At 42.5% G+C, this 25,934-nt stretch overlaps 1 protein-coding gene across 3 annotated transcripts in view; it reads right to left on the bottom strand.

Moving 5' to 3' along the window:
* Positions 1-25,934, bottom strand: part of VPS8 (VPS8 subunit of CORVET complex) — a 229,822-nt gene that overhangs the window by 13,663 nt on the left and 190,225 nt on the right. For all 3 annotated transcript variants that reach the window (XM_077825651.1, XM_077825653.1, XM_077825652.1), the window contains exons 41-43: positions 17,736-17,816; positions 10,441-10,610; positions 7,959-8,127 (exon numbers count right to left, since the gene is read on the bottom strand). In XM_077825651.1, the coding sequence (XP_077681777.1) occupies positions 7,959-8,127; positions 10,441-10,610; positions 17,736-17,816 (420 nt within the window). The remainder of the gene's footprint in view (positions 1-7,958; positions 8,128-10,440; positions 10,611-17,735; positions 17,817-25,934) is intronic.

Below are 25,934 nucleotides of genomic sequence, written 5' to 3'. Positions count from 1 at the left end.
CTGTGTTTTGCAGTTTAAGTTTAAGATAAAGGGTTAAAGATAAAGGATAGTGCTCCAATTATCAGAGATTGTTAATAATAAGGAAGTGTGTGTGCTGAATGCATAGTGACCTCAAAACCAGCCAAAAACCATTTTTTAGCTAAGTTAGCAACAGGTGATGACATCATTTGTTTGTTAAGGCTATAAAAGGGTGAACTCTTAAAAGGTTAGGAGTACTAGTGGCACCTTAGAGACTAACCAATTTAAGGTGCCACAAGTACTCCTTTTCTTTTTGTGAATACAGACTAACACGGCTGCTACTTTGAAACCTGTCCTAAAAGGTTCATTGCTAATACCTCCTGCCTGACCAAACTGGAGCTGACCAACATAGGTTGAAGCACCCCTGATTTTAGCCCTTTTTTAAATACCTTAATCAAATATTTATGAATGTTTTCTTACTGTTTGGGTTCAGTAATTACTTATCAGTAGGCTTTTGCACATGTTTAGAACAATGGTATAGATACCATTGATCTACTGGATTTAAAAAAAGAATTTATGGTGAAATTAATGTGTGGTGCTACCTTGTATTAATAAGGTAATAAATAACAAAATAAAATATTGTTATTAATAATAATAATAATAATAAATTTCAACAAGGACAATTAGATAACATTTTTAAATGCATCAGGAATGAAAGGAATCATAGCAGAGGTATAAATCAAATTATTACCTGATGATGGCAAAATTGTCAATGAAGTAGAAAAGGCATTAATTCAATAAATATTTCTGTTCTGCATCTGGAACCAAGCTGGCTCATTTAACAATGTTATGTATTGATGCTGAAATACTTTATCTTCCAACAGCGGCTAAGGAGCCTGTTAAACAGCATCTTGCAAAGTTAGACATTTTAAAAGGAACAGTTACTCACGTTTTTGTAACTGTTGTTCTTCGAGAGGTGTTGCTCATCTCTATTCCAGTTAGGTGTGTGCGTGCGCGCCGCATGCATGGATGTTGGAAACTTCTCCCTAGCAGCTACCCATTGGGCTGGCTGTGGAACCCCTTGGAGTGGCACCGATATGGTGCTCTATATATGACCCAGCCGGCCTGACCCCCTTCAGTTCCTTCTTGCCAGCTATTCCGACAGACGGGACAGTGGGGGGCGGGACGGGTGAATAGAATAGATATAAGCAACACATCTCGAAGAACAACAGTTACAGAAAGGTAAGTAACCATTTCTTCTTCATTGAATGCTTGCTCGTATCAATTCCAGTTAGGTGACTCCCAAGCCTTACCTCGGAGGTGGGGTCGGAGTCAAGGAATTGCAGACTGGAGAATTGCCCTGCTGAAGGCCGTATTGTCACGTGATTGATGGACGATGGCATAGCACGACATGAAGGTGTGCACCGAAGCCCATGTGGCAGCCCTGCAGATTTCCTTGAGGGGTACGTGTGCCAGGAAGGCTGCTGACGAGGCCAGAGCCCTCAGGGAGTGAGCCGTGACAACAGGTGGAGAGACCTTCGCTAAGTCATAACAAGTACGAATACAACCGTGATCCAGGAGGAAATCCGCTGGGAAGAGACTGGCAAACCTTTCATCTGCTCCGCTAGAGTGACAAACAATTGGGTTCTTTTGCGGAACGGCTTCGTTTGGTCTATGTAGAAGATGAGTGCCCTTCTAACGTCCAGCAAATGTAGCTGCTGCTCACGGAGGTTGGCGTGCGGCTTTGGATAGAAAACTGGCAAGAAAATATCCTGGCTGACATGGAAACGGGACACAACTTTTGGTAGGAAGGCCGGGTGAGGCCTAAGCTGCACCTTGTCCATATGAAAGATGGTATACGGGGGCTCACATATGAGGGCTCGTAGTTCAGAAATGCGTCGTGCTGAAGTGATGGCCACTACGAAGGTAACCTTCCAGGAGAGGCAGAGGAGCAAGCATGAAGCTAGTGGCTCAAAGGGAGGACCCATGAGACGAGATAGGACTAAACTGAGGTCCCAGGCAGGGACAGTGTGCTTCATTGGGGGATGGATCTTTCTAGTCCTTTTAGGAAATGTCCCATGATATGGTGTGCAAACACTGAGCGCCCGGAAACGCCCGGGTGAAATGCTGAAATAGCCACGAGGTGAACCTTATGAGAACCGAATACCAGGCGCTGATCTTTCAGGTGCACCAAATAGTCCAGGATGCACGGGATTGAAGTCTGGAGTGGGAATACCTGCCATTGGGCACACCAGATAGAAAACCTTTTCCACTTAGCTTTGTAAGTGGTTCTGGTAGAAGGCTTGCGGCTTTCCAGGAGCACCTGCCTCACCGGGTCTGAAGAGGCGAGCTCTGCTTGGTTCAACCACGGATCCTCCAGGCCATGAGGTGAAGTGACTGAAGGTCTGGGTGGAAGAGGCAACCATAATTCTGCAAGATGAGGTCGGAAGTGAGAGGTAGACGAATTGGTGACCAGATCAATAGGTCCATGAGGGTGGGGTACCAGCACTCGCAAGGCCAAGCTAGGGCCACCAGGATGACGTCTGCCTTGTCCCTGCAGACCTTGAGAAGCACCTTGTGGATGAGAGGAAATGGCGGAAAGGCATATAGTAGTTGACCGGACCATGGGATCCGCAATCGAGCCCAGGCTGTGAGCCCAGAAAGAGCAAAGGGCTGGGCACTTCCTGTTGGCCAACGTGGCGAACAGGTCGATTCGGGGAAACCCCTAGCTGCGGAAGATGGAGTGGATGACGTCCGGCCGAACAGACCATTCGTGTGTGAGGAACTGCTGGCTCAAGCTGTCCACCAGTACGTTCTGAACACCCGGCAGGTATGAGGCTTGGAGAAGGATGGAGTGGGCTAAACAAAATTCCCATAGGAGGAGAGCTTCCTGGCAGAAAGGAGACGACGAGGCTCCGCCTTGCTTATGTAAAACATGGCCATAGTATTGTCCATCAGTACCGCTACACAGTGGCCCTGCAAGCGGAACAGGAATGCCTGGCAAACGAGGCGGATTGCCCTGAGCAATTTGATGTTGATATGCAGAGCCAGTTCCTCTACTTGCCATAGGCCCTGAGTCGTCATGCTCCCGAGATGCTCTCCCCAGCCGAGCGCCGACGCATCCATTACAAAAGTCAGAGTGGGCTGGGGGGATGGAACGGTACCCCAGCGCTTTCCATCCGGGGGTCCAGCCACTATTGTAGGGAATCGAGGGTATGTCCCAGAACGGCCAGCACCATGTCCAGACTGTCGCTGCCTGAGTGATACACGGACGCAAGCCACGCCTGCAGGGGCCTGAGCTGCAATCCCAGAGATTGTAAAGTGGCCTTGGAATCTTTTAACATATGCAAAGATTCATCTGTGTTTTCAGCAAACAACTTAGTGCAGTCAAAATGGAGGTCTTCTATTGTATTCTGGATCCCCTTTGGGAATCCTGAGAGTTAAAGCCAAGAGGCCCTCCTGCTGCTATAATACCTACTGCTGTAAAAATCAAACAAGCAGCAGCAGCATCAGCATTGGGAGAAGAAGCCTGCAGAGATGTCTTGGCGAGCAGTTGGCCTTTTGCAATAATTGCTTGGAACTGCTCTCTGTGTTCTGTCAGTAGATGTTCAATAAAGGAGTTCAGCTTGGTGTAATTTGTGTGGTTGTACTTCGGCATTAAGACCTGGTAGTTGGTGATTCTATATTGTAAAGAAGCTGAAGAATAAGATTTTCTATCAAGGAGGTCGAGATGCTTATGATTTTTATCATAGGGTGTAGATTTAGCATGGGTCTGCCTTTGCCTTCCACATTCATTAACCAACTTGCCCACCAAGGAGCTAGGAGATGGGTGAGAAAATAAAAATTCTGACTCCTTTAAGGCATATAGTGACAGGAGCTGAGGCGGGAGTATGCCAGATGACATTTGCAGGATCCAGGAGTTCCTTGTTGACTGGCAGGGCAATATGTGCAGAGGAGGCTGTATGGAGGATGTCGGGCAGCTTATCATGTGGTTCTTCAATTTCCTCGAGAGAAATCTGTAAAGAATCCATGACCTTTCTTGAGGAGATCCTGAAACTGTATAAAATTGTCAGCCAGGGATGGTGGAAGTGGCATGACAGCTTCATCCGGGGATGAAAAAGATGTTCACAGTTGGAGAGACCACCTTGTCAGCCCTCAAACATCAAACATCCTGTTCCTCAAACATCTCTTCCTGAGGCTCCGGTCTCCTGGAAAGGGAGGCTGGGGAGGGTTGACTATCTCTATGAAGGGGAAAGCTTGAAGTCCTAGAGAATCGATGGCAAGGCACCCCAGCAGGATGGAACCTGTGGACATCTGTCACTAGTGAGCTCAGGCTCCTCAGGGATTTCCAGAAACAAACGTTCAAGGGGCGAAGTGGAGAGCCTTGCACTGATAATTAGGAGGCTGAGGCAAAATCTTCATCAGAATCCTCCTCCTCTAAGTCACTCAGTAATGCTGGGCCAGCAGAAGGAGCTTGAGGTACCGCCATCGGTATCAAATAGGTGTCCGGAGATCTGGAGGCCCTTGATACTGAGGAGAGATCTGAGCCAAGCAATGGTGAATCAGTGGGTCTCAGACATTGCATGGTCTTGGGGAAACCTGAATTCTTGTGGTTCAGAGAGCGTTTTTGGTACCACGTCCAGGGCTTGAGCTGAAGTAACAGTAGCCGAAGGAGTCAACACTACACTAGTTTCGAATGATCTGGGGGAACTGGGACAGAGCCTGAGTGGTCTTTTTTGGTACTGCAGTAGAGCTCTTGCCGCCATGGTCTCCTGTTGGTACCAGTGGTCTTTTGGAGGCTGATATTTTAGGGTCTCTTTGATTAGACGAGCTCTCGATACCTGAGGAACCAGCAGCTTTGTGGGCATCATGTCTAAGACTGATGGGAACCAGGGAAGCTGATGCCTTTGACTTCTTTGAGGTAGATTCCCTACCTGGAGAACTTGGAGCATGGTCTTTGGAATACTTATTAGAGGAATCTTGGGTCTTCCTCTTAGATGCCCTCGAGGAATGTGGCTCAGACATAGTCTCTGAGTATATCAGCTGCCTCTTCTGGCATACAGGGGGAGGGCCTGGCCTGGCAGTGAGCTATCCAGCATAAGGAGTCGAAGTTTTATCTCGCTGTTTTTTCTGGCTCTAGATTTTAACGTCAGAAAGAAGTTGCACTTTGGGGATTTATGAGATTCCCCAAGGCAATGGATGCAGCGTGAGTGTCTATTGCTTACTGGGATTGCCTCCTGGCACAACAGGGAATACTTGAATCTGGGAGAACAGGGCAAACCCACAGAGAGGGCAAAACCTCTGGGGGAGGTTGGGGGGGCTAGCTTTTATATATATATATTGAAAAAAAACAAAAAATCTAATGCAACTAACTACTATAATACACTAACTACAAAAAGAACAGCTAAGGCAAAACTCAACTCGGACAACGAGCTAAAGCTATTTCAAGCCAGGGTGGCTGAGAAGGAACTGAGGACCATTAGCCCATGCAGTGCTGTATAGCAATGGCATGGGGCATGAGTCTGAGGAACACGCATGTGCGGGCCGAACAGACACTGCTATGAGAAATCTCTGATCGAAGACGCAGCTGGCGCAAGCGTATCTAGGGTGCAGCAACCATAGGGACACTACTTAAAGAAGAACCTATATTTTTAAAGTTTACCTGAAGCTGCTGCTAGGTTTCCAGTATGCTGCAACCCAGCACATGCAGGGACAGCAGGCCTCCTCCCCCTATGCCCCTTTGGCAATGCAGGCTCTGTGTTCTAGGTAACCTGTGCTGCAAACACCTCCCTTCTCCCATCCCCTGGACACTCTTCAAGCCACCCCTCCCATGCCCCATTGAAGTTTACCAATGTTTTAAAGGTGGGTGAAAGGGGCTTTTCTGTTGCTTTGACTGATGGCCAGCTGAGTTAATTTGTTACATAATTTACTGCTGCTGAGTGGTCATCGTTATGATTCTAAGTTTGTTTAGGGCACCTAGAGCATTTGTATTGGCAATTTTATTGTTTAGATGTAAATGCAGTTTTAATATATTTTGTAAATAAAAATATTAAAATTGTACATGGTTAAAATACTGAAGTGCCACAACTTAAACGTTTGTTATGCATTTAAAAGATAAACATTATAAACTTGAGTGAAGAGGCTGGGGACATGAAGAGCAGTCAGGGGGTGAGAACAAGAGGGGCTCTCGGGGCTCTGATAAGCCAGAGCTAGCTCTTGTAGGAGAAGAGAAGAGCTAAAGGGCACTTCCTCGAAGACCACGGGCTCAAGAAAGCAGGGAATTGTGAAGCGCTTTCCTACCTGCTGCTTCTGCAGTTCCAAACAGCTCTTCACACCCTCCACCTGACTCACTGAGCTTTTTCCCTTTTCCCAGCTCAGCCCTGTCCCATCTCTCAGCCAACTGCTCTCTTGGGATTTGTTTCTTTTTCCACTAACAGACCCATTGCATAACGATGAAGATATTAAATAGCAGTTTCTCCACACACACCCCACAAAAGAGTAGCCTTCGCTTGAGTGCCTACAGACCAGTATAGATGGGTGACACTGAGCTTTTTGTTAAACTAATCATTTTCTGAGAAATTGGTAGTCAAAAATTCATGAGATATTGATATAAAATGTAACCTCAGTAACTTGAGTTATAGCAATTAATTTAAGCACATTTTTAATCTTCTAATTTTGAAAATAACAGAAAATAGTAATATAGCCTCTCTTAACCACTCAAAATTTCAAATTAATACCTTGGCTTCAATCAAAAATTAGAGAGCTATAACATATGGCTTGCAATAGAAGCCGAGACAGCCTTAATTATGGATTCTCTACTGCTCTTCCACAATACATACTACATAGAAGCTGCACACTTTTCATTTGATAAAATTTGTAAAGATGATGTTTGGGCCACAAAATTAATTTACTCTCAAGGCTAGGGAAGATTTTCTGTTCCCATTTAAAGGGCTAATACAGTATGACTGCTGAAGCTGCACTGTGCTGTATGTATTCCTCAGAGATTCCCTCTTAAAAGTTTGCCTTCTAGCAAGAAGCCTCACCCCGCCCCCCCCACAAAAGCTGATGGAAGAGGACTAATGCTGTTAGCTATCCCTTGATCAGAATTGATTTGGCAGACGGTGAAGTAATCTGCTAGAAAAGAATTTGAGCAAAACACCATCACAATGTACTCAGTCACTGATTTACTTTGCTATCAGAAGAGAAAATGCACTAATGGTTTGTGTATGTGGTAGGATGTTTTATTTTCAAAGAAAATGCACAAAATATCTAGATGTATTTAGGGAAAAGTCCATATCTCCACCTTCTCTGTAACATTCAAAAGCAGAACTCTGCTCCCTGAGATACATAATTCAGAGGAGACATCTTGGCAAGCCATCCATTATTTATTTTTACTTGCACTTTGTGGTATCAACCCCAGGAGAAAGTAGGAGTTTGCATGTTCACAATTTATTTCTGGCTGCATTAGGTTGAAAAAGACTTGCACCAGATGTAGATTTTCTTATTGGCTCGATGCAAACTGACAGTGGTGATGTATTATAGCCAATCATCAGTAATTTCCTACTATTATGAGTTTGGTGCCACTACCATCATCTAGACTTTCTTAAAATTTCCCACCACAGAGAAATGGTCAGGCTCAGTTTGGAGTAGGGTGTAGGAGATGGACAGCAGATCCTGTCTCCTGGGAAGGTGGATCAAAGACTCTCCAATATCTATCAGACCTATAGCAGGTCTGCTAGTGAGTCTATACAAAACACAGTTAACATTAATCTAAAAAACTGCCCCCAAAGGCCTGTTCCAGGCCCCCACATAGCAGATGAAACGGTAAATGCAGCCACCAGGATGTCACTCTGTGGGAGCTCAGCCTCCTTTCTTATAGGGTTCATCTCTGTAAATGAAGCTAGGCTACAAAAATGAGATGAAATTCACTAATAATCTAGAGACAGCAAGGACAGTTCAACATGTTAGCACTCAGGGACGAACCCTCCCATGAATCTTACCTGTGCCAGAGATGCACCATTCCCTTTTTTGAGCTCTGAGAAATTCTCACTTAGTTTTCCCCCTTTGTTACTTGAGTTGCATTTATAGCAAGTCCATCTCATCTGTCCCTTGGTTTCAATGCCACACTCTTTACTCAGCAGACAGAGTGAGTGGTACAAATGGCCACAACTGTAAAAACAAGAGAAGAAACTTCACTATAAACTTCTAAAATGTGATAATACCAATTACTAAATAATACTAAAACTAAAAAGTCTTATTAAGGCTAAGTACAATAATGTCATGCTACTGAAAGGGGAGATTTTCCTGTTGATTTTCAATTAAGAAAAACAGCTGCTTACCTACAACAATAGTTCCCAGTATATAAATGCCTCCACATTTTCACACCCTTGGATCAAGGGTTGTACAAACCCAGAGTCACTAAAAGCAAAGAGAGCCACAAAAGAATCACATCTTCTGACAGAGATCACATCCATAATGCTTTGCACATACAGACCAGGCCCCTTCATTTCATGATGGCCTGCTCAGAAGCAAGAATTTCAAAGATTGGAGATAGTGAGTGTGAAATTGTGGTGGCAATATATTATGAGAACAGTTACAGGTAAATAGCCTTCAGATGCTGAACAATTACCTCCTCATGTCTGTTGAAGTTCAGCTACCCTCAGACCCTGATCCTGAGCCATTGTTGACCTCAGGGAGGAACCAAGCAGGGGCTGATAATGTCACTCAAATAGCTCAGTTCCTTTCTGTGAGAGAGGTCTTGGGGCAGAAACGTGCAACAGCCCAATGCTATCCTCTAAGGTCGTTACCCATTTTGTTTCATCTGCAGCTGGGAGCAGGAGTGAGGCATTATAGTTCACAGTGTTCTCAGCAGGAAGACATCCAGGTCTACATCTGCATCTCTTCCAACCCTGCTGGTGCAGTAGAACAACTCCCCAGTGAAGACTGGGATGTAGAAGAGGGCTAGCTGGCTGAGACTCAATCCAGGGAAGAATTGGATAGATTTACTTACCTCGTAATTCTTTTCTTTGACAATTACTCTACAATAGTCCTTAAAGTGGGTTTTCCTTCCCTCATGCACTTGGGACACATTCCACAGGAACAGACATCCCAGACTGAAGCAAGTGTCCACTAACATAAGTATCCTGTCTGACAGCAGAAAGAACCAGCTGCTTCAGAGGAAGCTGGAAGAACCCCTTAGTGGACAGAACTGCTCACGGAGGCAGTGTGGCTTGGTGGCCAGGCAATGGACTGGGACTCAGGAGACCTAGGTTCAATTCCCAGCTTTGCCACTGGCCTGCGGGGGACCTTGGGTAAGTCACTTCATCTGTGCCTCAGTTTACCCATCTGTACAGTGGGGATAATGATACTGACCTCCTTTGTGAAGCACTTTGAGATCTACTGATGAAAAGCACAATATATAAGAGCTAGGTATTATTCTATGGCCTCACTAATTATAACAAACTGTGACTGTGGGGTCCAGAGAGGTTAGCCCTGTTCTACACTTAAAATTTAGATCACTCCAGGGTGTGACAAATTCAGATTCCTGATCACTGCAATTAAGCTGACCTAACAACCAGTTCCAGATGTGGTTAGATCAACAAAAAAATTCTTTGTTGACCTAGCTACTACTGCTTGCAGAGCTGGATTATCTACATCAATGGAAAAACCCCTTCTGTCAGTGTAAGAAGTGTCTGCACTATGGCGCTGTCACAGTGCCCGTGGTGTAGACCTTAGACCACAGCAGGCTAGTATGGGGCAGATTGCAGCCCAGTTTGCTGTGAACTAAATGTTTGCGTAGTCAAGCCCTTAGTCCCCAGTCACAGTAACCTGGCTCTTCCCTATGGTCCCTCCTGGGGTAAGTGCTCCCCAGTTCTGCTAAGCCTCTCTCCATAGCCCACTGTGGAGACCCTTTTCTGGCACCTCCAGCTCTCTCTCAGTCTGCTGGCCCACACAGGAAACTTCTTAAATGACCCTTTAGACAGGTTTCACTTATTTTGGGATTTTGTATGCATCAAGAGGAATTGGTGACAAGTGCAATGTAAAATCTAAATAAAATAAAGATGTGAACTCCAGTTATGGGAAATGACTAGGTTTTTTTCCTTTATCAATTCCTTTCATAGAAAGGTCTACGCTTATCAATCAGGGATGTGCCGCAAAAAATGCCAAAACGCACGTTGCTAGCCAAATAATAATAAAGCACCCTATGATCTCCTTACATACTTAAGGCAAAAAGTTACAGTGATGGCAACAGCTCCACTACAGCAAGAAGGAAGACCTAGCATGGGTGCCTTTGTAGCAAGCCTCAACACTCAAACAAATAGTAATACTCAGGGTATCTGTACAGTTACCTGAATCTTTTGAACTTCTAAAACAAAGGTTTGGTTTGAAAGTTGGATAAAGGCTTATGGCAGTTCCTATTTCACCAAGGTAGTGTTTCCATCCCTATGTATAAAACATGAACATGCACATCTCTAGCTTTACCTGAAGACAATGATTTCATCAGCCATCTCTTGCCTTCTCTTGTATTGCTGCAGACAGATACAGCAGTAATCCTGCTTTGGGTTAAGCCCTCTAGTGATGGAGGCTCTCAAGTTACACAAGGACCAGTGCAGATCGTGGTTCAGGAGGTTAGTAGTTGTCTCTAGAAGGGTCTGTGCAGGAAGACAATTTTGTCATTTTGACACTACTCTGCAGAAATTCTATATGTAGTAATTTATCATAGCAAGAAATTTATGAAATTACTAAAAGTAAAACGGTAGCCTCTCCTTATACATTCTATACCTGCTACCCAGAAAATACAGTACCCCTTTATCTCCCCACATATGTTAACAGAGACCATAACTTTTTGCTTTTATCTATTCAAGTCATTCATTTACAATCTGTCTTTCAGTGGTTTTGTTCAAGTCCCAATAGAACTGACACATTCTGTGATTTTGCATACTCCAGGCTTCCTTTCTTGTTCTCCATCTTTACGCAGTAAATTTTTTCAGAGGGAATTCCTAACATCCACCATTTTATGAGAATTATAGGGAATATAAGGGTGAAGTGGGAGCAGTAAACTCAAATACGCTATACACTTTAAGAGTAAAAAGTGCAGAGAATTCCAGTCTGCCATAATACTGACAATTCTGTCTTTTTGATTTGTACACTTTTTAAATGGTATTAAAAATCAGAGGCATTTCACTGTTAGGAATTTGTTTCCTAGGCTGTTGCACACTTTGCTCTCCTGTTTGTGTTCATAGAATATACACAGAAGCCCACTAAAAAAGAAATGAAACTGTTAAAGGCCTGAACACCTATAAACATTCTGTTTAGTTTTTTAGATCCACAGCATTGTAAGGAGGAAATCAATAGTATTTTTCTCTAATACAAGTTCAAAGCACCCATCACTGGCATAGGAGCTTTATCATGTCCATTATCCCTAGGGGAGTTTTATTATTACACTGTAATCCCGCATGATTGAATCTGACCATTTATATAATTGATATTACCACTCTTATACAATTGCAACAAATCTGGTACAAGTAGGTCATGTAAGGTGTCAATGGAAAAGTTAAGTTTTGCTAAATATGAATATCCTGGTTGAATCCATGTATCATCTTTGTATCTAAAGTTATGAATATTGGCCATGGACTTGTATCTTATACATGGGTTGTATTCCTGAGTAATACCCACCAGATAAGACTTACATCAAGGCTAGACAGTTGTGTATTGATGGCCCATTAAGGACACTTAACTCTAACAATGGGCCATGGAGGAAACTCCTCCCACCCAGTAAGCTTTCCTGTGGACACCACAAGAATATGCACAGCAAGAATATGGGCAAGGACTGCCCCTGAGAGTCATCAAGCCATATAAGGACATGTGATATGCTCATGTGACCCTGGATTCCCTCTTGGGCCAGTAACACTGCACAAACAGAGGCTGTGAGCTTTGTTTGAGACAGTAAATTTCCAGGCACATAGCAAAGGATATAAAAAAGGCCCCTGAGATACTTCCATTTTGTCTCTTTCCTGCCCTGATTCTCTGGGCGGTGGATTTACAATTGAAAGGAGCATTTTGAACTATGGACAGAAGACCTTCCCATCTTTTGGAAGTTACCAGAGACACTTTACAAGACAGCAGTCTATTCCATCACTGCTACAAACCTGATATAAGGACCTTGCAATTATTTGTATGTATATGATCTATTAACCACTATTAACTCTCTTATTCTTTTCATTATTAAACATTTAGTTATTAAAGGATTGGCATCAGCGTGATTATTAGGTAAGATCTGAGTTACATATTTACGTGGCTAAGTGGCTGATCTCTTGGGATTAGAAAGACCCTGTAATTGATTTAATTGGTTTTCAGTAATCACTCATCATAGAGTCCAGTGTCTGGGTGGTGAGACAAGGGCTGGATTGCCTACGGAGACTGCATTTTTGGCTTCTTGTTAACCAGTATGATGAGACAGAAGTTTTCTTTGGTTACTGTCTTGGTATAACCTAATGATAGAATAACCACCAGTTTGGGTGAGTCTGCCCTATTTCTCAGCAGTGTGTCCTAAATTTGGCATCCTCAGCTGTGACACACTGTGAGGCATGGTGACACACACCGAACACTTTGAAAATGGAACAAGACCTATGCAACCCTTGGAGTGCTGTGACCATTCTCCCTTGAGGCCAGTCATGTTTGCACATGCTGTTATGGCTCTCAAGGACTGGATAGCTAAATACTGGATAGATAAATGCATACTTAAATGCACAAGGAAGACTTGCACAGTAATACAGTCTGCCAAATATCTGATTAGCATAATTCAAAATGCAATGGGTGAGCAAACAGAATGAACGGTCCTTAAAGGGAAAGGCTCAGCCTAGCCTGAGAGTATGCTGCAGGAATGAAACATTTCCAAGGCCAGCATATGCATGGCAGGTCACATGCTGCTTGCCTCAGTGAGGCAGTTCCTCCAAATAAGAAAAAAAAAAGACTATGAAAATAGTCTTTCCTGTCATTTCCTGTGGCTGATTGTTGATATTGATCCCTAAGTTAAAAGGAACTGAAAAGTTACAGTAAACCTAGGTTTGATGAGGCAACATCAAAATGATTGAAGTTTGAGACCTGGCACATCAATGTCTTTTCAGTGTTTGTCCAGAAGCATCCTTTCCTGTAAATCTTCTCTGGGAAGAACCTCTCCCCTCCACAGGTGAGCTTTTGCCCCCTTAGAGGGGGATAGGTAATCTGCTTGTCTTTCACAGTCCCAGAGACTGACTCAGCTGCTGTCTTAGCTAGACTCTCCAATAGGTCAGGCGATATTCTCTCCTTTGTCAGCCCCAGCCTTGCTCCAGTGAGATAGTGGGGAGGCATTACAGGAAGAGGAACATTTGAGGAACTTGTCTTTTTTGCTTTCACATTCTCTGACTGAGACACAAAATGGCAGCCAGATACTGCTGCAGAAGTCACTTCCAGGAATCAAAGAGGGAAAATCCTGGATTATGACTGATGGTTGTCCTGCCCATCAGTGAGTGAGGAGGAAACATCCAGTATCTGTGCTGTCACAGACTGCCCTGTGAGCCATGGAACGTTTGTCACACACCCAGAAGGGATCAAAGACAAACATATTTCTGCCAAGTCAAAACAGAATGGACTCAGGAAAAGGCTGAGACATCGTAGCACATTCACTCTATAATGTGCTCTATCCAAGACCAGCCCAAACACCATGAGGAGATCTTGCAGAGTGAAAAGGATGTGTGAGCAGTTGAAAGAGGAACTCAACTGTTATAGAAAGGTGAAGGCATTCCAGGTAACATGTATGCGTCATCTTCCCTAATTGGACTTATCAAAACTAAACATTACAAGTGAGGTCTTTCCTCCATTTGCCAGAGTTGATTTTGAAAGGAGGAGACCTAAACAGGAGTCTCCCTCCCTGAAACTGGGCAAAAAAGCCTAAAATGGATGTAGGAATTTACTTCCCAAACTGATAGCACCTGAATGATAGAACTGGACCATCAGTTGGTCACTCTTCCTTCATCTGGCAACAGCTTGACAAGTATGAAAGATAAGCACCCTACTAAGAAAGGAGAGTGCTTTGTGCAAATTTATATCACCTCTGCACGATCTTATCATTCCTTATTTCCCTCTTCAGGATTATTCAAGGACATTCGCTCCTGAAAGGATACACTGGGAGAGGCACAGGGCAGCTCATAAAAAGCAGCAGAAGTTGCTGAAACAAAGGGGACAGTCTGTTTTAGACACTATGTACGGCCTGTGGCAGATGTTGCTAAGTGATGTCAGAAGGCATCTGCCACTGAGGATCAGCTCTGTTTCCTAGGAAACATGAAAAGGGAAGGGAAAGAAAGAGAAGATTCTTCTCTTTTAAAAAGGATCCTTCCTGGACAGGTCTGCATAGTGCAGTAAATCTCCCCAGTTATCAGTATTCAATATTCCTACAAAACAGTAAACCTGCTTGATTATCAGCACCTGATGAAGTCACTGATCACTAGCTATGCCTGTCTGTAGCAAACACACTTGGCTCCATTGTCTGAATTGCCTACAGAGGTGCACAAAAGGGAACTGGGGCTTTCCTTCCCCGGAGGAGGAAGTGCCCTTCAAGGCAGTCCTGGCTCTTTTGGAAGCCCTTTTTTCCTCTGGGAGGAGAGGCCAGATGATGGGTGCAGAAGTATCACTTGAGTCCACTGCTTTTCCCCAGAGCCAGTGGAATCACAGCAGGAGGGAGGAAGCAAGAAGGGAATTTGAGCCATCTATGAAGGCTCTTCCCAGAAAGTCAGGAGAGGCCTGTGGACTGTAATAAGATCAGCATCTCAGTGAGGAACCCGAGTATCTCCAAGCAGATGAGCACCCAAGGGGACAGTTTCTGGAGCGGGGGTTACTGGCACTAAGTAAGTGTAGTGAATCTGAGTAACTGGTATGGGGGATGAGTTTGAGGAACCAGCTGTTCACAGGTGCATGGTGGATCTCCTCTGGCCACATACCCCACAGTCCTTATCACATCCATGCTGCACACCATTCCATTCTCTGCAGACATCTGACTCATTACGCACCTCAGGTAACAAGGCACCTGCAGTGACCTTTGATGAAGAGTGGGGGAAGAGGCAGTATGCCACCATTTTGGGGTAGTGGACCTTGTTTCCACCAAGTTGCAGGGTTCCAGTTGCACCACTAACCCTGGGGTCCATGTATAGAAAGCTGGTGTGGATGGGAGGAGTGCAATGGAGCAAGATTGCCAACCAACTCCAGGGGTCTGGGGCCTAAATCTTTGAGCTCAAAGCAGAGCTGCTATGAAGAGCTGTTTGCTGTGGCACAGAAGCAGCAAGACTGGGGTTGCCAGCTATTGAATTTACTGCCAGCCTTTCAATATTCGGTGTTCTTCTTAAACCCCAGCTCCCAGAGTCAAGTGATTATGTGAGATTTTTTTGGGGGTGTGTGTGTGTAAATGAAAGTAAAAAGGGCCTCAGTTTCAGATTGTGAAAATATGACCCAAGTGAATTCAAAAGGCAAAGAGAGAACTCAGTTTACCTCTGTTAAAATTAAGCCAATCTCATGAGTTTTAGGGGCTTGACTCAATCGATTTTTTAACCCTTTGGTTTGGCAATACAGGAAGATACTGGAACACACTGGAACATACTGGAAAACTTTTTGCCCTATTAGCTATTCATGTGGCCTTTGGTGATATGGCTAAAGGCTACAGGATTCTCCGAGTGTGAGAATGCACTGCAGGCAACTGCAGCAATGGCTTTCATGGAAGCAAGACTTTTTAACCATCTTTAAACAAAAAGTAATTTCTCTATTTTCTTAAAATGAATCCAAGGTTAGAGGCTTGAAAGATCTGTAGAGTGGTGGTACAGGCCAACATACTAATGAAAGGGGGAGAAGGACAGGGTTTGGGAGAAGATCAGAAGCTCCATTTGGGTATGCTAAATTTCAGTTGACAGCTGGAATATCCACAAGATGTCGTCAAAGACAGGATGAGATTTTTTGTCTGGACGGCAGAAGGTATGGAATAGAAAGGTAAAGGTATCAGCTGACAAAGAAAAGTCAGACTCCCACGAACAAATTTCAACATGAGCCAATTTCAAAACATGTATTAAAAAGTATTAAAAGAAATCATACTAAAGCTACATAGAAATTCAAAGGGCATAAAAATGAACACTGAAATTCAACACTCATTTTAAGTAAATTTTAGAACACAATCTGAACTATAGCTGCTTCCACAATAATATGCTAAAGTGTGGTTAAGACATGTTGTGATAAATGAAGGGGAGGGCGGTAGCTCCCTTTTATGGGCACCCAACCAGCCAGTTAGCTATAAAATTCCTCTTAGTAGCTGTCCTCTACTTGCTTTACCTGTAAAGGGTTAACAAGCCCATAGGTAAAAGGAAGGGAGTGGGCACCTGACCAAAAGAGCCAATGGGAGGGCTAGAACTTTTTGAAATGGGGAAAAAACTTCCCTTTGTCTCTCTGTTGCGTTCTCTGGGAAAGAGGGGAACAAGGAGCAGTTATGCTATAAGAAGCTTTAAGCCTGGTATGAGCAAAAATAATCAGATCATACCTAGAATTACTTATTTGGAACTCCCAAATGTATAAGTAGATTAGGAATGTTTCAAAAGACATGATTAGGTTTATTTCTTGGCTTGTGGACTCCTCTGTGCTAACCCCAGATGCTTTTGTTTTGCTTGTAACCTGAACCTCAAGAGAGCTATCTTGATGCTTAATTTTTAAAAGAAACAATTACAAGATCTAGCAAAAAGCCTAAGTTCCAAATGTATTTCCTTTCTTTTTGTTTTTAATAAATTTTACCTTTTTTAAAAACAGGATTGGATTTTTGTGTCCCTAAGAGGTTTTTGCATATGTTGTTTAATTAGCTGGTGGCAACAGCTGATTTCCTTTGTTTTTTTCTCAGCTATTGTGTGTGTGTGAGAGAGAGAGAGAAAGGGCTTGAGGGTAACCCCACAGGAAAGAATTCCCAAGTGTTCCTTCCTGGGTTCTCAAAGGGTTGTGTTTTTGTTTGCACTTTGGTGGTGGCAGCATCTACCCATTCAAGGTCAGAGAAAAGCTGTGACTTTGGGAGTTTAATACCAGCTTGGAGTGGCCAGTACTAATTTTTAAAATCCTTGCAAGCCCCCACCTTCTGCACTTGAAGTGCCAGAGTGGGGAATCAGCCCTGACACATGTTTAACTGTTTCAGAGTGGTAGCTGTGTTAGTCTGTATCAGCAAAAACAACAAGGAGTCCTTGTGGCATCTTAGAGACTAAAATTTATTTGGGCATAAGCTTTCATGGACTAAAACCCACTTCATCAGATGCATGGAGTGGAAAATACAGTAGGCAGGTCTAAATACACAGCACATGAAAAGTCAGGCAACTCCTATCTTTTCACGTGCTGTGTATTTACACCTGCCTACTGTATTTTCCACTCCATGCATCTGATGAACTGGGTTTTAGCCCATGAAAGCTTATGCCCAAATAAATTTGTTAGTCTCTAAGATGCCACAAGGACTCCTTGATGTTTAACTGTGTAGTTGGCAATCTATTTAAAAAAATATTTCCCTGTAGTGCTTTGTTTTTCAGTGCCTCATAGAGCTATAGGAATGCACACATCTTTTGAGGGTGACAAAAGCTGGGTTTCCATTTACCTGATTTTTTTTTTTTTTAAAAGTACCGTGTTAGTTCCTGACAATTAATGAACTGAAAAGAAAGAAAAACCCCTCTTCTAGGCAACACTAGTTAGGCCCTTTATTTAGCAATGGGCAGAATGAAGAGGCACACACAACTTACTTGCTCATAGTTAAATGTGTCCAGCATCCCCAGTACAAGTCCCTGAATTTCTCCAAGTTTCCCTCTACCATAAACTGGATCCTGTGTTAAAAAATTAAAAGCTGTGATTAACAAAAATACAGATCATAACATTTTTACATTTTATTGCTCTCTGTTTACTCCCATTTTGTAAGAAAGACAAAGGAGTCAGGGTTTAGAAATATTTCCGACACAAGATAATCAGAAATACCATATGAATTTGGGAAAACTGGTAAAAAAAATCAAAGCCTGACTTCTTACTGGCAACCATCATGCTAGGGTCAAACCCCACCCTTTGGCTCACATAATCTTCACTCCTTCATTTTGCAGGACCACTTTGCCTGTAGCTACAGATTAAAAATTTGCTCAACAGCATAAACTCAGTTTGTCTTCTCACTAACTTGTATCACAGTGTCTCCCAAATAAAGCCTAAGATGAGAACAAGCGTGGCCAATATTCAAGCAAACTCCTATTGAAGATAGTCTAGCCAGAAGAAAGCCTAGCTCAGGATTGGGCCCACTGGCCTTAATATAATGTTGGAGAAGTTCAGCCTATGGTGCACACAGCTGTCTGGAAATGGCAAAAAATGTTACAGTTAGGACAAAAGTTCTCATGAGAGAGGAGATAAACTCTGCACAGAAATACCAAACAATCACCTCTGCATCCCACTAGAATGCATCGAAGCTCTCTTATGCATGCTGGTAGGTTAGAACTGTTGCTACCGTTTTTCTTTGAAAGAATGAAAAAGTATAGCTGAGTGTTAAGGATGGATGTTTAAGATAAAAAACTTACTTTACATTTTGTGATAAAATTAGATCATAAACACATTACATAGATAAAATCAAAATAGAAGTAATAAGAGAAAACCCATAATATTCATGCTGAAAGGTTAAATACAAAGAAGAATACTGAAATGATTTGTTGGTAATTTCAGGATACAACTCATCACATGTAATGGTCTGTATAAAAGGCAAGTTCCAAATACTTTGCCTAGCAGACTAACAGGAAGTAGTTAGACAAGCTTCCAAAACATTTGGTGGCTAGTCCAAAATCTATTCTAATAAAAAAAAACTTTAGAAAAAGGACTCGAGTGTATTAGTTGCACAGCAGAAGTAAGATTGTTAGATGAAGTCAAAATAATTGATTTATAATGGTAGATTTGCTAATTTTGCACTAGTTAGTCAATACTAGAGTCTCCCAATTACACAGACTACAGGAACAACATAAGATAAATTTGGAAGCCTGTACAAATATTTACTCCTGGGGGAATTCTGCACCACTGCGCAATGCAGAATTTTGCAGAATTCCCTATGTCCTCTGCAGAATTAGGGCTGCAAAGCTGCTGGCTGCCTCTAGGGGCCACTAGGACTCTGCAGAGCCAGCTCACAGTGAGCGGAATGTCCAGCCTGGCTGGGCTGGAGGCCGCATGCTCTGCTTGATCCTCATTCTCTCAGGGATGGGAGAGGGCCTGGAAGACCCAGCTCTGGCAAAAGGCGAGGAAGGGCAGGGCTGCACCACAACATGTCCCCTTGTACAGGAAGACTTTGGCAAACCAGTAAAGTGCCTGAAATCACTATGGCTTATTGCTAAAAGCAGCCAAGTCAGCAGGTTGTAAATTGGCCATTCAGCAGTCTCAGTTTAATGAAGGCAGGAGGGGAGGGGGGGGGTCTTTGGGTGCCACAGAGAGGGTAGCTTGACCCCATGTCCTTCCTGATAAGAATTGTGTTGAAGTTGCTGATACATGCATCTTAGAAGAGCAGGATGTGCCCCAGGAATGTCTATTGGGGCCTCAAGGCTGAAAACTCTGGAAAAATCCACACCTGGTTAATCAATAATCAGAAGAAAGCCTCTTGCTTGACCATTGAAACAGCTTGCTTGACAAGTTTTCTTTAGGGGACATGTCATTCTATTACTAATGTATAAATAAAGGGGGGAAGTTTGAGGTGGTGGGACTCTTCAGGACTGGACTCTCCCTCTGGATGCATCTTGTGTTCCCCAGCGGCAGATTGGCTGCCGCTGTGCCACTCGAGAGCCACACTCTGCTTTGGTAATTATCCAGGGTTGGGGGCGTTTTACTAACCTGTTACGGACGTGTGTATAAGTGCTTGAGACTAAGTAAAGTTTAGCGTTAAGTGAAAGCACTCTTGTGTTGTCCTGTTTGTGCCAGCCATCTATAGGTCGGGCGGCCATGTCTCCCCTGATTTATTTCCTGATACCACCTCGCACAGAGTAAAAGTTACCAAGAGCTTTGAGTTGAAAGAACCCCAGGTAACACCCTGGCAGGACAGTAAAGAAGCTGGGGGGAGTAAAGGCCCTGGGGGTTCTGGTGTCTGGGGTTCCCTGCAGCTAGGCTCTGGGGGGATGGGAGTGCAGGAGTCTGGGCTCTGGGGGCTCCACACGGCCCCCTCCAGCATCCCTCCAAACTGGAGCTGGGTTGTTGTAGGGATTTCTTTAACTCTTTTTTGCTGTTGTCTATATTGTTGACAGGTATTTTGCAATAAATTACCAAAATAACTGAAACTGGAGTGATTATATTGTGTTATTTTGTCAAAATATGCAGAATTTAAAATATTGTGTGCAGAATTTTTAATTTTTTGGCATGGAATTCCCCCAGGCATAAAATATTGGTGTGTCCCAAAATGCTGTCACAGGGAGTTTATTCACTTTTTATTAAAGCAGAATTGTTGACCGTACAAATTACGTACTAAAATGAGTTACAGGAGGCGGTGATTAATACATAAGATAAAATACAGGTGAGATGAGACAGGACAGGTTAAGAGTTACAGTGGAGACACACCGTGATGTAGTGAATATTGATTGTTCTCCTGGCATTTAGTTAATAATAATGCAGTACCCATAATGCACTCAGCACTTTCCAGAGAGACAACTGGGACAAACTGCTCATAACTTAAGGGCAGGCAGACAAGTAACCAGAGTCTAGGGAGAATAGCAAACACTTTTTTTCTTCTCTCTGCTCATCGATGCTGTGATGGGGTGGATCACAGAAAACCCCTTGGGAACTGCCAACTGATGTGTTGAGACTACCTTTAAGCCGTTTCCCCTGGCAGTTTGGGACTCCAGAACCCTGCCTGGTTGTGCCAGATACGCTTGCCGGCTACAAACTCAGACCCAAGTCTGAACCACGTCCCACAAACTACAGGCTTAACTGAAAACAGCTTAAGAAGTGTTCCTGTTTCCAACACTCAGATGCCCAACTCCCAATGGGGTCCAAACCCCAAATAAATCCATTTTACCGTTTTATAAAGCTTATACAGGGTAAACTCATAAATTGTTTGTCCTCTATAACACTGATAGAGAGATACGCACAGCTGTTTCCCCCCCGCCCCCAAGTATTAATACACACTCTGGGTTAATTAATAAGTAAAAAGTGATTTTATTAAATACAAAAAGTAGGATTTAAGTGGTTCCAAGTAGTAACAGACAGAACAAATTACCAAACAAAATAAAACAAAACACACAAGTCTATGCCTAATACAGTAAGTAACCTGAATTCAGATAAAATCTCACCCTCAGAGATGTGTCAATAAGCTTCTATCACAGATTGGACGCCTTCCTAGTTTGGGCACAATTCTTTCCCCAGTACAGCCCTTGTTCCAGCTCAGGTGGTAGCTAGGGGATTTCTCATGATTGCAGCCTCCTTTGTTCTGTTCCACCGCCTTATATAGCTTTGGCTCAAGGCAGGAATCTTTTGTCTCTTGGTGTGTGTGTCCCCCCGCTTTTAAATGGAAAAGCACCAGGTTTAGGATGGATTTCAGTACCAGGTGACATGGTCACATGTCCTGTGAGACCCCAAGCCTTCATGACTCACAGGAAGGCCTGCAAGCAAAGAGAGCCATCCACAGTCAATTGTCCTGGTTGATGGGAGCCATCAAGATTCCAAACCACCATTAATGGCCCACACGTTGCATAATTACAATAGGACCTCACAGTTATATTTCATATTTCTAGTTTCAGATACAAGTGATACATTTATACAAATAGGATGACCATACTCAGTAGATTATAAGCTTTGTAATGATACCTTACAAGAGACCTTTTGCATGAAGCATATTCCAGTTACATTATATTCACACTCATTAGCATATTTTCATAAAATTATATAGACTGCAACTCACACTTTCATGAAATATCTTTTGATTTCCTGACAAATCATGGCCAGGGATTTCTCATTTCTTCACTAAGGCCATGTCTACATGGGAACACTCAGGAAAATTAAGGTGAATCAGCTAAAGGGGTGAAATCTATGTACATAAATTAAAGCACATTAAGCCCGGTGGATGCTCTCATTCAGAAGCAGAGTGGCCATAGCTCCCTGTAGCTTAGGGCAAGTCTACACTACAGAGCTACTTCCGCACAGCTGCACCATTGTAGTGCATCTGGTGAAGATGCACTATGACGACAGGAGAGCGCTCTCCTGTTGGCATAATTACTCCACCTTCTGAGAAGTGGAAGCTATGTTGGTGGGAGAAGGTTTCCCACCAACATAGTACCAGTGTGAACAGAGCAAAACTTGCATTGCTCAGTGGCGGTGTGGGGTGTGTGTGTGTGAGGCTTTTTCCACCCCTGGGCAATGTAAGTTAGATCGACTTAAGCAGTCACGTACACTGACCCTTAATCATCCTGATCAGGAAGACAGGCTCTTAGCTGCAAAGAGGGGGGCAAGGTTCTACAATGGGACAAGGATGGGACAGGATGACCAGCTCCTTAAACACATCTATAATGTGGAGGTGTCAAAAACACCCACTTCATCACAGGAGGGAAAAAAAGCTGAGAGATCATAGGGGGCCTTCAATATGAGTAACATATACAGGAGGTCTCATGTAGCCAGTACTATAACAACACCCTCAGAATTTGTAAATATTATAGATGACAATTTCCTAACTCAAAGTGTTCCCGCCAGCTAAAGGAAATTCTGTATTAGACATCATCTTGACAGATAAAGATGAATTGATCACAGAACTAAAAATCAGTTGCAGCTGAGAGACAAATTTATAATGTGCAAACAGAATGAAGTCCAAACCAAAGTAGTTGCTACTTAAAGGACCAATTTCAGAAAGCTGAAAAAAAATTATGAAAAAACAAAACAAAACTATAAACTCCCCACCCCCAGAGATTTTAATAAAAAAATGTGAATGATAATTGGGAATTATTTAAGAAAAGTTTACTAGATGACCCAAATGGCACAACTGAGAAAGGACATAACAGAGCTTGTAGGTACAGAAAACAGGACACATCAAGAGCAGGTCCATCTTGGGGGGTAGGGAGCCCAGACTCTGGTTCTGGGCCTCCCTCCATTTCCCCAGCCAGCTCCAAACTGAAACTCCCTCCAGCCCCTCTTCCGGCCTTTGTCTCTTTCCCGGACAAGGAGGCCACCTGATCTCTTTGTTCTCCAACACCTTCAGTTGGCACCTTACAGGGGAGGGGCCCGGGCCATCAATTGCCAGGAGACAGGGTGTCGGCCATTCTCTGAGCAGAACCCTGCACACCCCTGCACTCCAGGGCTCTGCAACAATCACACACCCTTATCCCATCACCTAGATACTTAAGAAATGCATAGGGGAAACTGAGGTACCCACACAGGATTCAGAGAAAACATTAAGAACATTCTCACTTTGTCACAAAGGGATACAGATATTACAAGTTAAGTTGCTGCATATATTAATTTACAAGCATTCCACAGAGTCTAACACCTCCCTTGAACAATACTAACATACAGGTGAGCTGGTCTGGTTTCCAGATATGAATTTGTGAGTGCTCAGCTGATGCCTAAAGCCTTGGCAAGAGTTGGCACCTGGTCTGCCAGCATCACAATCATATCATATTATGATGAAATACTTTCCATTTCAATAGTATCTCATGAGGATGTTAAACAGTAGCTATTACAGTATGACATTTTTAAATCAACAAGTTCAGATAACTTACATACAAGAGTTATCAAAGAGCTGATTGAGTAGCTCACTGAACAGTGAAAGTTGATTTTCAATAAATCTTGGAACACGGGACATTCCAGAAGACTGGAAGAAAGCAAATGTTATGCCAATATTTTAAAAGGATAAACTGGATGACCTGGCTAATTTTAGGCTTGTCAGCCTGATCTCGATCACAGGAAAAATAATGAAACAGCTGATCTGAGACAGATTAATAAAAAATTAAAGGAGGATAATATAATTAATGCCAATCAATATGGACTGATGAAAATAGATCCTGTCAAACAAACTAGATTTAAAAAAAAATGAGATCACAGCTTGGTTGATAAAGATAATAGTGTTGATATTAGGGCTTTTGATTAATCACAGTTAACTCATGTGATTGACTCAAAAAATTAATTGCAATTAAAAAAATTCATCTCGATTAACTGCACTTTTAATTGCACTGTTAACAATAGAATACCAATTGAAATGTATTAAATTTTTTGAATTTTTTCTACATTTTCAAATATATTGATTTCAGATACAACAGAAAAAAGCGTACAGTGCTCACTTTATATTATTTTCTATTACAAATATTTGCACTGTAAAAATTATCAATAATATTTTTCAATTTACCTCATACAAGTATTGTAGTGCAATCTCTATCATGAAAGTGCAATTTACAATGTAGACTTTTTTTTGTTACATAACTCCACTCAAAAACAAAACAGTGTAAAACTTTAGAGCCTACAAGTCCACTCAGTTCTACTTTTTGTTCTGCCAATCGCTAAGACAGTCAAGTTTGTTTACATTGACGGGAGATAACGCTGCCCACTTCTTATTTACAATATCACCTGAAAGTGAGAACAGGCGTTCACATGGCACTTTTGTAGCCGGAATTGCAAGATATTTACGTGCCAGATATACTAAACATTCATATGCCCCTTCATGCTTTGGTCACCATTCCAGAGGCCATGCTTTCATGCTGATGATGCTTGTTAAAAAAATAATGCATCAATTAAATTTGTGACTGAACTCCTTGGGGGAGAATAGTACGTCTCCTGCTCTGTTTTACCCACAGTCTGCCATATATTTCATGTTATAGCAGTCTTGGATGATGACCCAGCACATGTTCATTTTAAGAATACTTTCACTGCAGATTTGACAAAATGCAAAGAAGATACCAATGTGGGATTTCTAAAAATAGCTTCAGCATTCAACCCAAGTTTTAAGAATCTGAAGTGCCGTCCAAAATCTGAGAGGGATGAGGTGTAGACCATGCTTTCAGAAATCTTAAAAGAGCAACAGTTTGATGCGGAAACTACAGAACCCGAACCACCAAAACAGAAAATCAACCTTCTGCTGGTGGCATCTGACTCAGATGATGAAAATTAATGTGTTGGTCTACATTGCTTTGAATCATTATCAAGCAGAACCCATCATCAGCATGGAAGCATGTCCTCTGAAACGGAGGTTGAAGCATGAAAGGACATATGAACCTTTAGTGCATTTGGCACATAAATATCTTGTGAGGCCGGCTACATCAGTGCCACGTGAATGTCTGTTCTCACTTTCAGGTGACATTGTAAACAAGAAGCTGTCAGCATTATCTCCCCTAAATGTAAACAAACTTGTTTGTCTGAGCAATTAGCTGAAGAAGTAGGACTGAGTTGATTTGTAGGCTCTAAAGTTTTACATTGTTTTGTTTTTGAATGCAGGTTTTTTGTACATAGTTCTACATTTGTAAGTTCAACTTTCATTATAAATAGATTGCATTACAGTATTTCTAATGGGGGAATTGAAAAATACTATTTCTTTTGTGTTTTTTACAACGCCAAGATTTGTAATAAAAAATAAATATAAAGTGAGCACTGTATACTTTGTATTCTGTATTGTAACTGAAATCAATGTATTTGATAATGTAGAAAACATCCAAAAATATTTAAACAGTATTATTGTTTAACAGTGCGATTAATCACACTATTAATTTTTTTAATTGCATGATTAATCATGATTTTTTTAATCGCTTGACAGCCCTAGTTGATATAATCTATTAAAACTTCTGTAAGACATTTGACTTGGTACTGCACAACACTTTGATTAAGACACTAGAAAAATATAAAATCAATACGGCATACAGCACATGGATTAAAAAGTGGCTAACTGACAAATCCCAACATAATAATTGAGCAGGTGTATTTCTAGAGGTGTCCTGTAGAGATCAGTTCTTGGCCCTATACTACTTGACATT

This window comes from Eretmochelys imbricata, chromosome 9, assembly GCF_965152235.1.
Source record: "Eretmochelys imbricata isolate rEreImb1 chromosome 9, rEreImb1.hap1, whole genome shotgun sequence".
Classification (NCBI taxonomy): Eukaryota; Metazoa; Chordata; order Testudines; family Cheloniidae; genus Eretmochelys; species Eretmochelys imbricata.
This window is presented reverse-complemented; position numbering and strand designations above follow the sequence as displayed.